Source organism: Phaenicophaeus curvirostris, chromosome 3 (assembly GCF_032191515.1).
Source record: "Phaenicophaeus curvirostris isolate KB17595 chromosome 3, BPBGC_Pcur_1.0, whole genome shotgun sequence".
Taxonomy (NCBI): Eukaryota; Metazoa; Chordata; class Aves; order Cuculiformes; family Cuculidae; genus Phaenicophaeus; species Phaenicophaeus curvirostris.
Window position 1 is genome coordinate 65,996,762 of NC_091394.1, and position 14,184 is coordinate 66,010,945.

The window sequence follows — 14,184 nt, forward strand, 5'->3', positions numbered from 1 at the left end:
CTTTATAGAGCCATTCAGTAAGAAGGTATCAAGTGAACTTATTGGTTACCTAAATGACATACAAAAGTGTTCCGTACATTTTTTATCTGGGAATCTGTGGTTCCTTCCTATACATTACAAATAAATGATGTGATATTTATACATTGAAAGATCCACAGTATAGAAACTATGACAGTAGTTTTCTGTATTATAATGAGTGCCAATTAATACAGCAGATTGATAGTTCTATCAGAAAGGCCATTGTAGTTTAGAAAAAACATGAGAAATTTCAATGAGAAACTAAAAATGATGACCTATTAGCAAATTCATTCAGCCGGGTTGATACCACATTAACACATTTAGAGAAGAAAAATACTCTGAACCTTCCATGAATCCCGGATAAGACTGTAAGGTGAAGAAAGACTCTTCTGCTGTCCTCTACACAACAGTAACATATTCATTGCCTTATGCTTTTATATGGAAATCAAAGTTAAGCTGTAAAATTTAAAGGAAATATCCTATAAGAGAAAAGCCATTTATGAGGGGAAGAGTTAAATATAAAAGTATATGTGCCTGCTGACAGCACTTTGGGTTCATATCCTTCCTATTTTACAAAAGGATAGCACAGTCCCTCAGAAATAAAAAACTACACCTTTTAATTAGCTGGTTATTATTAATGTTCCTTCTAGAATGGAACCCTCAAAAAATGTTAAGGGCTTAAGGACAGCAATCTCTGAACAGCACAGTCAGAAATAAATGCTCTATGTCAATTGACATGACAGCTACATTTCCTTCAATTTCCAATTTACTTAAAGATCAGAAGAATAGAAATGATGGCATCTAGAAACATGTGTCGTGCACTGAAAATGCATCCCAGAACAAAAACCTGCTTCTGTAGGATGGTCTAAGGTGGCTGCAAAATGGTCTGTGAGTAGGTCAATCCATAAAAAATAAGTTCCTTGGTCAGCAGGAGTTGAAAATACAATTCCTGTTGATCTTGTCTCCTGTAGAGTTAATTTGCATTTGTGTTCTCCTTCTAGATTTGGATTTACATGCATGACTGCCAAAGTTTTCTTGCCAGATGAAACCTGGGAAAGTGATTGCTTTTCGTGTTGGTGTAGTAGATGATTGTGATATCATTTATAAATACCTTTGCTACAAGACACTGCAAGGATAGGAGGGAAAAACTTCAGGTCTTATTCTGCTGTCCAACACTCCATTATGTTAACATTTGAAGATGTTCCACAGGACATGTCCTTCAACATTTTGACAATGCAAACACAAATCATCTAGAAGTATCGATAGGGATCAATCATAGGGCTGGAAGGAAGCAACTAAGAAGAAGACATATCCTGTAGAAACTTTCCTTTCACAGAAACAGAATAGCATAAGCTATTATAGTAATATCTAGTTTAAACCTTCCCTGGCACAATTTGAGGCCATTTTCCCTCGCCCCATCACTTGTGACTTGGGAGAAAAGATCAATGCTCACCTTGCTACAGCCTCCTTTCAGGTAGTCATAAAGAAGAATAAGGTGTTCCCTCAGCCTCTTTTCTACAGACTGAACTACACCAGTTACCTCAGCTGTTCCTGTGCTCCAGACCCTTAACCAGCTTCATCGCCCTTCTTTGCACACATTCCAGCAGCTCAATGTCTTTCTTGTAGTGAGGGGTCCATATATACTGGAATGTTACTGAACCCCCTTAAGACCTGCTTTTAAGACCACATCCTTCATAAGTATATGGGCAAAAAACAGAAGGTGGTTCATTTGTGCGTTTTGTCTCTAGTATAATCCTTAGTGGAGAGAGAATGTTTGAGACTCTTAAGAAGTTCAAAACTCAGTATAGTTGTAGAGAAGAATCCAAGGCTCATGAAAAAGAGAAGAAACTTATTTTCTTTACCACTCTGAACAGCAAAAACTAGTTGTAAAGTCACAAAGGTTTGTCCTATTCATTACATATTGCAGTGCAACTGAAGTAATTCTTCACCAACAAGGTCTCTCATGCCTTTCTGTCTATGGACATGATCCAAGGAAGAGCAAAACTACCAGTAGCAGAACCTGACCAGAGTCAGGGTTCTCTTGAGAAATTTTCAGCCCACAGAGGTCCATTGCACTAAATGGTATGTATCGTAGCATGCCAAGTCAACTATTTATGTAGCTGGGAGGCCACTCTCTATGATCTTCAAAAAGTCATGGAGATCAGGAGAGGTCTCCAGTGCCTGGAGAAAGTAATTGTTGTCATCATCATCACCATGAAAAAAGGCCAGGCTGTTCAGCCTCACTTCAGTTCCTGACAAAATCATGCAGTAAGTCCTCTTGGAGCCCTTTGTGGACACATAGAGGAGAAAAAAAGCCATTGGGAACAAGCACTATATATTTACCAATGATAAAACAGCCTCAACAATCTGATTGCCTTTTGTGATAAAATGATCAGGTTCATGAATAAAGGGAGAACAGTGGATGCCATTTACCCTGGTTTTAGCAAGGCTTTTGACATCTTGCCTCCTATAGTGTCTCTTTATCCAACCTGTGATGTTAAGAGTCTAGGTAGATAAATTACTAGATGATGAAAATCTGCTTGGATGATCAGGTTTAGAGGACAACAGTAGGATTTGGGGAGACCTAAGAGCAGTCCTAAGAACCTAAGAAGAGGTTGCCAAAAAGATGGAGCCAGGCACGTTACTGAGGTATGTAGCAGAACAGGAGATGACAGTTTTAACAAACAGGAGATCTTCCAACTGCAACAGAAGGAAAAAAATTCAATGTCAAGATAATTAAGCATTGGAACAGGCTGTCCAAAGGAGCTATGGAATCTCCGTTCCTGGAGAACTGGAAAAAAGACATAAATAAAATTGCCTGAACTCTGTACTGACACTACTTTGAGGAGGCACTTTAGATCTTCTCCTAAAATCCCTTACAGCCTGAAGACTTCAATGATTCAATGTGTAAATAAAAATCTTCTTGGTCCTGTACTCACTCATACCTATAGTCACTCAAAGGACACTCAAGTTAAATCATCTAATTGCAATAAAAACCCTAAAATATTTACAGAAAGCTTTTCAATTGTTTCAAATAATCCAAATCCTACAAAGATGAAGAGAAGTAAAAAGAAATATAAATTTTGAACGCAACACTTACTGTTACTTGTTGGTTCAGGAAACCCAACATTTTGGCCATTCCAACTCTTGTTTTCTGCAAGCTGAAACAGGTAGAAAAAGACAAATAATTAAAGGACAAATTACTCCATAAACAAAACATTCACGTTTATAAATACAGTTGAAAGATTCTAAAAAGAATGACTTGGCATTGCCACATCTGCTCAAAAAACTTCGCTAATATATCTTAGTTTTTTCTAGAATAGGTTATTTGAGGAATGTACCCTTCATGAATAAACATTAACAACTATTGCCTAACACTGAAATATAAATGTTTCCCCAAGGATTAAGCTCAACTCAATGTTACCAAATCAGCCTTAAAATCAAACATTTTAAGCAGCTCTCAGCTGAAAACATACGCAGACGACAGAGAAATTACATTCTAAATCAAGAAGATACTAATATCTGCTTATGAAAGAATGCATAAACGCTACAAAGTACTTTGGGTGTAATTTTCAAATATTTATTTTCTAGGAATTCATTTAGTCACTGAAGTGGAAGCAAAAAAAAGCCTCCAACTTTCCATTATTTTATTATATAGTCTTTTCTGAAGAAGCTAATTGTGTTAAAATTAATTTTATTACATTTAACATTAGGCATTACTCTGGAACAGAAAATGGAAGCAATTAACACAGAAGTCCAAAATTAGGACATTCCTGAAGTCTACACAGTAAATAAGATCGTAGTGTTCTAGATTTACATGTAAATGTGGATGAATAAGCTCAAGCTTGCTCATGAGCTAGGAGCTATAGACAAGGAAGTCAGTGAATGTGAAACACATTATCCTTTTCAGATTTCACTGGGATTTTACATGCAAACAGAAAACCTCACAGCAAGCAGTCTATATGCCATGACAAAGTTGTAATCGCTTGCTCTGGAAAACAGGATTGATTGGAAAGTGGAAGGGACATGAAGAAGGATCAGGCAGCTGAAATCTGCCTCTGCATCTCAGAGGTTGCATTAAAGGCTATTTAGATTACTACCATGTTGTAATGTAGACTACTAAATGATATGTTTTCCTTGGGAAAGAGCACACTAGAAAGTAGCTATTCCAATGATTATTTCCCTGCCTCTCCTCATTATGTACATTCCAATGTGCTTACAGCCTAGGCAACATTCAATAACAATGGGAGATATTTAGTGGAAAGGATGGCTAGGTATTACAGCTGGCTCTCAAACTGGTCACCAACTTCAATGCACTTGAATTTCACATAACTCCTTTTATCTGTATTATGAAGCAGAAAGTATGTCTATTAAATGTGGAAGATGACAGTCTTTCAAATGAATAATCAAAACAAAATCAATAAGTATCTTTGCACTTACTGCTGTCTGTTGCAACAGCATGGTTTTGTCATGAAGCCACACTGTGCACCTGCAGCATGACTTGAAAATCAGCACCAGCATGGTGCTACAATGTAAGAACAACATTTCCAACTCTCCTCACTACTCTCTTTTACTGTTAATATTAACTTGATCATAATGAGGAATTTAACAAGAATGCATTGATCAGCAAGTTATCCTCAGTGCTGCATGAATTCATGAATACATGAATGCAAGCTACTCTGGTTTTCTTTAAGAGAATAAAAGTCACAAGAAGAAATGAAAAGATGGAAATACAAAAAAAATGGAGACGTCAACTCTCCATTCTGATCCACAGAGCTAAAGTTCAGATAGCTGCAAAAGGTCTCCCAGGGCTCTTACAAATTGCTCTCTTCAGGTCTCTGCATAATCATTACCAATTTCTTCCAGGAACTGGATTACCTCAGAAAAGAGCAGAGCCTTTACTTTTTTACATTACCTTGATTACCTCTTTACTTCTAGTGCCATCACCATCATGCACGGCTCCTGTAACACTATTAGGTCTTCATTAAAAAAAGCAATACAGTCACATTTTATGCACCAGGGTCAATGAAAAACACTAAATTTAATTTTGCCTTTTTTTAAAGGGAGAAGAAAGGGGATGAAAGGGGATGAAAGTTTCCTTTTTTTAAAAGAATCAAAACTGACACAAGTGAAAATTGTCCATGCAGGTGCCAACATGACAGGCCAGCTAATCTACACTGGGCCTTATTTTGGATTTGAAGACAGAAACAAGTATCTTCTAATGCTACACGTTTATTGTGCAATTTATATGGAAGGAATTTTGCAATGCTCAAATTGGTAGAGATCTAAGAGCTATTACCCCTCTTCTCCAGCACAGCTTAGTTTGAGAATTCAAGGGCTTTTATCTACACAAATGAACTTGTGTATCTGCTTTAAATATGTTCAGTCTGTTATATACAGAAGATAAAGCCAGATGTTCTAGATATTTTATGTCCTTAACCTCAACAAAGCTATAAAAAATTTATCTATGATCTTAAATACTCCCACTACATAGAATTTGAGTAGTTCGCAATTTTTGGATACAGTATCATGTTTGCTCATCATGTTCAGAATACTAGGCCACTGTACGTTATTCTATCAATCCTAAGATACATACATCTGCAAATATGTAACGAAACCTGTTTTTTTAAAGATGATGCACTTGTAAGCAATAGCTGAATAAATGCAGGCAAACAAAGCAGAGCACCTCTTTTTAGCCCCTCAATTTTTTTTTTAAGGATATCAGTGTAACCACAAGTTTTCACTGTATAGAGCTCTCCAAAGTAACTGAGTTGTGGGCTGATTTTTTTCAGGCTTTATCTCTGAAAATCACTGAATAAAAACAGTTCAGCCAATTTGAAATCCAAAAATTAAAACCTATGCTCTTCTTCTTTGTTTTTCAAAAAGCCCTTTGGCCAAATGGGCAGTGAAGAAAAAGTTGAAACTGGTAGAAAGTGTTTTCTACAACAGAAAAGTCTCAGCATTCTGGTGAAAATGCATTATTATTTGACACTATCCTAAGCCTTTTTTAAAATGCCTATGATTGCACATGTGTTCTCAGTAGGAACACCAACTAGCCTCCACATACCCTGTTTAGAGTACTGCACACTTGTACAACACTAAGATGTATGCTTTTGCGCACACACTTTCCTCTGGAACTACATTTCTGTTCTTAATTACTCCTACAGGAGGAGAGGCTGCACTTACTACTAGATGTAGCTATAGAGCTGTAGCTAAGCCAAGGCTGACGTCTAACAGACAACCTCCTAGAACCGGGAGTGCACAAGTTTAAGCTTCTGTTCTTACTAAGTGATTAGCTGACACAGCTAAAAAATCTAGACAAGGGTAAAATGTGGTCATTGACAACTGGTTCTCACCTTTTCTGGCTGGTCTTGAAGAGGAGTAGAGGCTTTGTAACCCAGCTGTAGCAACATTGCTTCTGCTGCATTTCTTTTAGCTATTTTCTTGTTTGGGCCTGTTCCAGTAGTAATCTCATTGCCTACTTTTACCTTAAAAAGAAAACATTGATCATAACTACGATAAATGCAAGACTCCTTAATATCAGCACATAATAATCTTGCTGATCTGCTGACAACCTTCAGCTCTTTGATGATGATACAATCTTGGAAAAGTAAGAACAGAGCAGAAGGAGACTACAACACCATTTCACACAGAAGAGCTTGTTTAGATTTTTCAGAATGTCTGTAAACTCTTACCAAAGAGCTACATTTTTCAGTATCACAGTGAATACACAGTTGTCTCTCTCTTCCATCAGTCTCTGTGCCAATCCCATTTTCCCTGCTGAATACCTCCCCCACTCTTGTTCCCCCCACTTTCTTAGTGTGGGAAACGCTACATGGTCTGCACTTCCTCTTCGTTGTAGGAGTGCCTGTTGTCTGCAGTGGCTCCCCAGCACCATTAGGGCAGAATCCCAGAACAACGGAGAGACAAACAACGACCTAGAGTTAAATGGAAGTGGTTGCTAAAGGAAGATGAAACCCATGTTCACATTCCTCCCATTTTGGCATACTGTGAGGAACACGGGGGCTGCTTTCTTTTCCGCACCTGACAAGCTTTTATCAAAACAATCTTTGGAAAGGAAGCTCCCTGTTGAACCTGTAGCCTCTGCTGCTCAAAGGGTTTCTGACAAACAAGATGTCTTTCACGAAACTAGAAGTTAAAATTTCAAAATAAAGACAAATTACAGACAACAGATACCCGCAAAGAGTGAGGCTCTAACAAATACCTTGGGTTTGGTACTGTTTGGTACTGTTCTTAAACTACTGAAGCTGTGCCTGGTCTGTGATATTAGCACTGCCATTACTACTCACTTGTGTAACATTCATAGGTTGTTGATAGCTATATTTCACTCTGTCATTAAGTCATTTTATTTGTCAAATTACCTCTAAAAATAGTGTATGGTTGCAAAAGCATGGAAACCAAAATAAAATAAAATAATAGCCAAGGCAATTTGAATAGAAGAAACCTTAAGAGGTCAAAGACCTGAAACAATCTGGAACAAGCTTTAAAAAAATTGTAAAAACAGGCATACAATTGTTAAATAAATAATACATGTTATTTAGTAATTTATGTTATTAAATAATTAATCACTTTCCCCAAATTATAATGGAGATTTCCTTAAAAATGTTCTTATTTCTTTACTCACATATTTATCAATTCTAAATACAAAGAAGACATTGTAAATAATAATCATGATCACAGACATCTCTTCAAAGTACATCTGTAATTAAAGAGATTCAGCTACCCAAACCAGAAATATTAACAATCTTCAAACAAAAACCTTATCTTCTATGCAGTTCTGCAATTAGAAAGCAGCCAATCTGCTACAAGTTCACATGCAATAAAATTGAGAGACTTTAATGAGACAAGGCAAAATGATAATTTATAACATGGCTCACAATAAATCGTGTTGCTATTTCTCAGACCTGTAAAACTGGTTTAGCTATTATTATAACCTCTATCAAGGATTAAAGGTCTGACTACAAAGAGAAAGAGCTTTCTGAAATTAACTTTGGGAACAGAACACCAGCTAATGTCATCAGAGGTTTTCTTCTGTTTATCTAGTGGTTAGGACAAGTAATTGGATCCATTTCATCACATCCAAACTTGCTCTTTGTGTGACAGATAAAAATGAACGTATTATCTCTGGATATTTTACTTCCACATTCAATTAAATTAAATGAAAACATTGTTTAAGTAGTTTATACAAAGGCTTTTTATTCTGATAAGGTTTTTTGCATGTCATAATGAATGCACTGAGTCTTCCTGAAGGCAGGAAAAACAGAAGTATGATTTTAGCATGAAAATACCACACAAGGGTAAAAATGGGGCTAAAGTGTATAAAAGTATACATACTAAAGCAACTGATACATAGATTTCGTTTGATTCTTTCCTTCACGAGCCCTCCTAAGTAAGGAAATCTTCTATATATTCACTGCTTTTAAGATTTATATTTTTCTTACTTCAAACCAAATATTTTGTCATTATTGAGACTCCTCCAATGGAAAACTAAATTCCCAGCCCATCCTTCTAATATTGGACTGCATTTTGCAGTCCTCTTCTGATGACTCGCACAGCCATCTCTAACTGTGGACACTCCTATGGAGATCTAAGCAAGGGAAAACTGACTATCTGTGATAGGATCATTCTTTTTCAAATATTTCCACATATCATAAAAAGTTGGAAATCCAATTTTATACTCATAAATCAGATTCTGCAACAAAAGGAACCTAATATCTGCTTTTGCTTCAAAGACTAAAAATAATAAATCATCGTGAAAGTCCACTGAGGTGCAAGGAAATGAAGATTGCTAGCCTATTTGATAGACATGAAGGAGGGACTTAAACCTTTAAGTGAAAACATAATTAATTTTCTGGAGAAGAAGGTGCTGGAACATCATAAATTCTGCTTGAGATCAGAAATGACGGTTTGGTGTGGTTGACAGACAAGTCAAAACACGTTTATGTATGCTGTTCTGAACTGTCCAGCACAAAATCACCCGAGTGAAAAAAAACACAAGAGAAAAGAATACTTTCCTATTCTTAATCTTCCTTAACCTGCTGTTGTGCTATCTAACAAAATATCTCAGTTACATGAAATCTTTGTGAACATTCTTAATTTAAAGCCTAAGGAAATAATAATGATCTACTGTTTCTGCATTAGATCCAGAGCCTTTAACCAGACAGGCTAAAACACGCGATGGAAGACTTTGTGTGGTATTTCAGATATGAACAAAGTCACAAGGAAACTGAAAATCTGAAAGGAGTTTTTACAAGATTTATAACACTTTCTTTAAAATGCTTGGTAAGATGGAGATAGTCATATCCATATTTGAGAATACTTGTTTGGATTGCAATCCTCTGATCAACAATAGCAATTTTTTTTTTTTTTTCAAAAAGACCAGTAAAAGTAAATAAATCCTGAACTAACAGTAACATCAGGGATAAAGACAGAAACCATACGGTGAAATAAAAATAAGAAGAGCATAAAAAAAACGCAAAACCACCAAAAGAAAAGCATCTAGAAGTCATACAACCTATTTCCAACTGCCATTTGTTTCACCAAGAGAAAGAAGAAAGTTCAAACTAGCCTTCTGTTACCATATTTCATACTCTTCTTGTATAACTGTCCATAAAGCAAAAAACTAAACACAGAGGGATCTGCTTCATATTATGACACTATTTTGCTTGAGTTTGAACATAACATGGCAAGGCCATTATCTTTAACATAACAGCAGATGATACCTGCATAACAAACTCTCGACGGCGAGGCATTCCTCTCTCTGAAAGAAGAACATACTCTGGCTCCTTCTCCTTTTTGGCCTGTTGGATCTGAGCCAGACGACTGATGGGATTCATTCCTTGACCATATTCTGGTCCAGTCTAAAACAGGTTTAAAAGAAAGAACCATTATTTCAACATACTTCCTTACAACTACAAAGCTGCTCGAATAAATCATTTACTAGGGTTACCTCTTCTTTCATGCTTGCTTTGAAAGAATAAGAAGTAAATTTCTTCCCATCTTCTGATCATGAAACAGAAAAATCCTCAAGCTCAAAAAACTGTGTCAAAAATTATGCACCTATTGTCTGCCACTGTTGGAGGCAGCGTGCATACCTAGCATCTATAAGCTACTAATACCTTCATCTACCCACAGAGGTCCTATGAGGATGGATGAAAATTAACAGACTCATCTGTCAATTATAGCTCACTGCCCTGTTTCTGTGACCTGTCCCTCTAACTCCTTCAAGTACATTGCTACAATGCTGGAACAGGCACTACGCTAAGAAGAGGTGGGATTAAAATGGGGACAAAAATGATCTGCCATAAAACAAGGAAGCTGCCTCTCTCAGCCTTCCTGACATCCTTCTCAGCACTCGGCGCTCCTCCTTCCATCATACAATGCAACTAAAAGGTGCAGAAGGTTTATTCTGTTTGCGCGTCCCAGGAGTGCATCATCAAAATGCTTTAATGTAGCAAAGCTAGAGAGGCGCATCAACATGGCTAGAAACAGTGCATACTGTGAGTGACCCACAAAGTATTACAAATGCTTAACAGTTAGTAATCCTCACCATAACGTGTCAAAATATATGATTGGTCAGGGAACCAGTCAGATGTGGGGGGAGAAAGGACTGAAAGACCGGTTTGTCCAAGATTACACAGACAGGTGAAAAATCTACAGCTCTCACATCTAGTTCTGAAACAGTTTTATTATGTTACAACTCACATGACAAATGCTCTCTCAAAGCAAACAGATATAGAAATATTTGTTTGTAGATATTAAGGAGAAGAAATTAAGACCCCAAAATATTTATCTGAACTCATATTTAACTTATTTATATGCCATAACACAAAGAACACACATCTGCCAGTGTAAATGGTATTTGAATATAGATTGTTTTTACGCTATTGAGCTATTTCCTTTACATGAGGCCATACACAAAATAAGAGATCAACAGTCATGCTTGTTTCAGCTTCACAAATAAGAACAAACAAGTAGTCCTGAACCTAAAGAGATGATCAGCAACTGAAGGCAAAGACCAGGGAGGAATATTATTTTAAGAAAACATCAGCGAATCCTACGTAGCACAACTGCTGAAGTTGTTAGAAAAGGTATAGGTGAAAGAATTCAGACAATGCCATGCAAAAGGGCAGCTGTGTGGGAAACGAGCCAGCGACAGACAAAACACTGAGCAGGCTAAACAAAGTGCAGGCCATAAGATATAGCCTTATAAATATATGTATATATACCTACAAATAAAGAGAAGTTACTGTTGTCACTTTTTTTTTTTTTTGATACACAAAACATGTACAGGTTAAATTGAAATAAATGGGCAGACTAAAAGCATTTCAGAAGTCTGGATAATCAAAAAAGAAAAACCTTCTAAATATCCTGATTATTTTGACTGTTAATGTGTCCTTCTAATACAGCCAACTTTGGATAATTTAATTAAAGATTGTAATGGTGGATGGTATGTAGTAATACATTATTATACCCTTAGCGTCTTTTTTGACCAAAACTTAGCAAAATGGGACAGCCAGACCCAACAAAGTCCTTTGTATATTTTCCAAACTCAGTTTTGCACTCTCCAGAGTGGCTTCTCTGTTGGCTGCTTCTGTGAAACTCAGCACTCTCTGTGTTCAGCACACAGGTTTTGGATATGAAGATTTCCTGCCATTTCCTGAAGTCTCAAGGTTCGCGATCTGCATATTATGAAGCAAAAGTTATTCTGTAACACCAGACAGAACGTGAGCAGATCTCCACTGTCATTTACACTGACCTAAAGTGAGTATGAAAGGAGATTAATGTGCCCTTAAATACCTCATATGACATAATTTTGGATAGGCGTAAATGACTACCCAACATGCCAGACAACAGAAAACCATGTCTAAAGAGGTAAACTACTTAGAATCATAAAACAGTTTGGGTTGGAAGGGAGCTTAAAGATCATCTAGTTCCACCCTCCCCCGCCATGGGCAGGGACACCTCCCACTAGATCAGGCTGTCCAAGGCCCCATCCAACCTGGCCTTGAACACCTCCAGGGATGGGGCAGCCACAGCTTCCCTGGACAACCTGTGCCAGTGCCTCACCACTCTCATAGTGAAGAAATTCTTCCTTACGTCAAGCCTAAATCTGCCCCTATCCGGTTTATACTCATTCCCTCTCATCCTATCACTACAAGACTTCGTGAATAGTCCCTCCCCAGCTTTCCTGTAGCCCCTTTCAGGTACTGGAAGGTCGCTATAAGACCTCCTCGGAGTCTTCTCTTCTCCAGGCTGAACAACCCCAACTCTCTCAGCCTGTCCTTGTATGGAAGGTGCTCCAGCTCTCTGATCATCTTTGTAGCCCTCCTCTGGACCCATTCCAACAGTTCCAAATCCTCCCTATGTTGAGGATTCCAGAACTGGACACAGTACTCCAGATGAGGTCTCACAAGAAAGGAATAGAGGGGCAGAATCACGTCCCTCACGAAATAATACTTCCTAAAATAAAATGAAACATAAAAGATTACGGCCACTTCCAAAGCCTCACCTTTTGCACTGAACAGATGACAAGTTAATCTGATTAGTTGTTCAGTGCTAAGACTAGTAGTGATTCTTCATAAGTATACGGACACTATGTAGCTGCTTTTGTTAGACTATTCGGAAGACTAACTTATTCAGATGACTGTTCAGTCTTGTACAACTATAAGAGGAGCAGACAAACCAGGGCTGGTCACCACAGACTGACTGATTCACAGAAGCAGCAATAGATCTATTGCCACCAGGAATAAAAGCACCATTTAAGAAGCTTGAACTCACAAGAATCCAGGTCCTCTAAAGGAAGCTTTATTAGTACAGCAAAGATGTTAATACCCTCTCAGGCAGGGCATGTTTTAACGGGAGGATGGTTCAAAGTCTTCAAATCCTCCGAGGGTCTCCAGACAATTTTCTATTTGCACCTGAGAGCTAAAGAGCAGTAACAAACACATAGCTAACCTTAACACGGACACATGAAACAAAAAAGTATTGCTCTTAGGTGCTTGACAAGTGACACACTAGGCTGAGACATCAACATGCTCTTGGTCTTCTTTCAAATCTTTCAAAAATCAAAACAAATTGAAGCGAAGCCACAAATCTCACAAATATAATTCTGAAAGGGGAGGAAGCTGGACCCTATATAGCTATTATTTCATATATCTCCCTCAGTCTTCAAACTGGTGAGGTGGGAAAGACGAGGCAGAGAACTGACCCATATGCAGGGCCTCCCAGAAGTGATGATGCTAAAAAATCACATGGGTCTACAGAGTTGCTTGGAGGGTTCAATTCTTTACTAGACTTAGAATCACAGAATCATTAAGGTTGGAAAAGAGCTCTAAGATCATCCAGTCCAACCATCAGCCCAACACCACCATGCCTGTTAAGGCGTGAAGTGCCAAATCTACATGTTTTTTGAACACCTCCAGGAATGGTGACTCCATCACTTCCCAGGGCAGCCTGTTCCAGTGCTTTACCACTCATTCAGTAAAGATTTTTTTTCCTAATGTCCAATCTAAACTTGAAGCAAGCCCCTAAAGACTTCAGTGATATCAGCTCAATTTTTAAGCTGAGCACTTTACAAGCCATTATGTTTGAGAATTTCACAGTGTTCGTAGAATTTTAAAAAGTACCAGCGTATTAGCATAGCCAAACAAGCAACAGTATTGACAGAAAATGACAAATAATCTTTTACCAACTTAAAATCCGAGTAACTGTTACTTCCTGAGAAAAAATTCTTAATTCTGTCAAAGGCACATACCTTCAATATTGGTTTTGGACGTTTTTTAAAGTAAAGTTTTGGCTTTTCAATCACAGGAAGAGGAGGAAGTTTCTTAAGTTCTTGTAGGACAGCCATCGCAGCACGTTTCTTTGAGAGTTTCTTACTGTTGCCTTCTCCTTCTGCAGTGAATTCTCCTACTGTAACTCGTGTAACGAAGCTCTTCATGTGAGGAGGTCCACTTTCTTTAACCACCTTTCAAGTAAAAGCAACATTCAGTCAAATCACCTATAAGAATATAAAGTAATGTTTGTGGCTTTGCAGTGTACTTACTAACACAACTTTCCTGCGAACTGAAGATGACTTTCCATAAAACCTGTAGAAGTATTAATATCAGTACTACGCTCAAGGATAGAAAAAAAACCTGAATA

General features: G+C 37.6%; 1 protein-coding gene across 4 annotated transcripts in view; it reads right to left on the bottom strand.

The window, feature by feature from the left end:
* STAU2 (staufen double-stranded RNA binding protein 2) overlaps positions 1-14,184 on the bottom strand; it is a 164,245-nt gene that overhangs the window by 93,194 nt on the left and 56,867 nt on the right. For all 4 annotated transcript variants that reach the window (XM_069854261.1, XM_069854259.1, XM_069854260.1 and 1 more), the window contains exons 8-11: positions 13,796-14,008; positions 9,762-9,899; positions 6,375-6,506; positions 3,119-3,179 (exon numbers count right to left, since the gene is read on the bottom strand). In XM_069854261.1, coding sequence (XP_069710362.1) covers positions 3,119-3,179; positions 6,375-6,506; positions 9,762-9,899; positions 13,796-14,008 — 544 coding nt within the window. The remainder of the gene's footprint in view (positions 1-3,118; positions 3,180-6,374; positions 6,507-9,761; positions 9,900-13,795; positions 14,009-14,184) is intronic.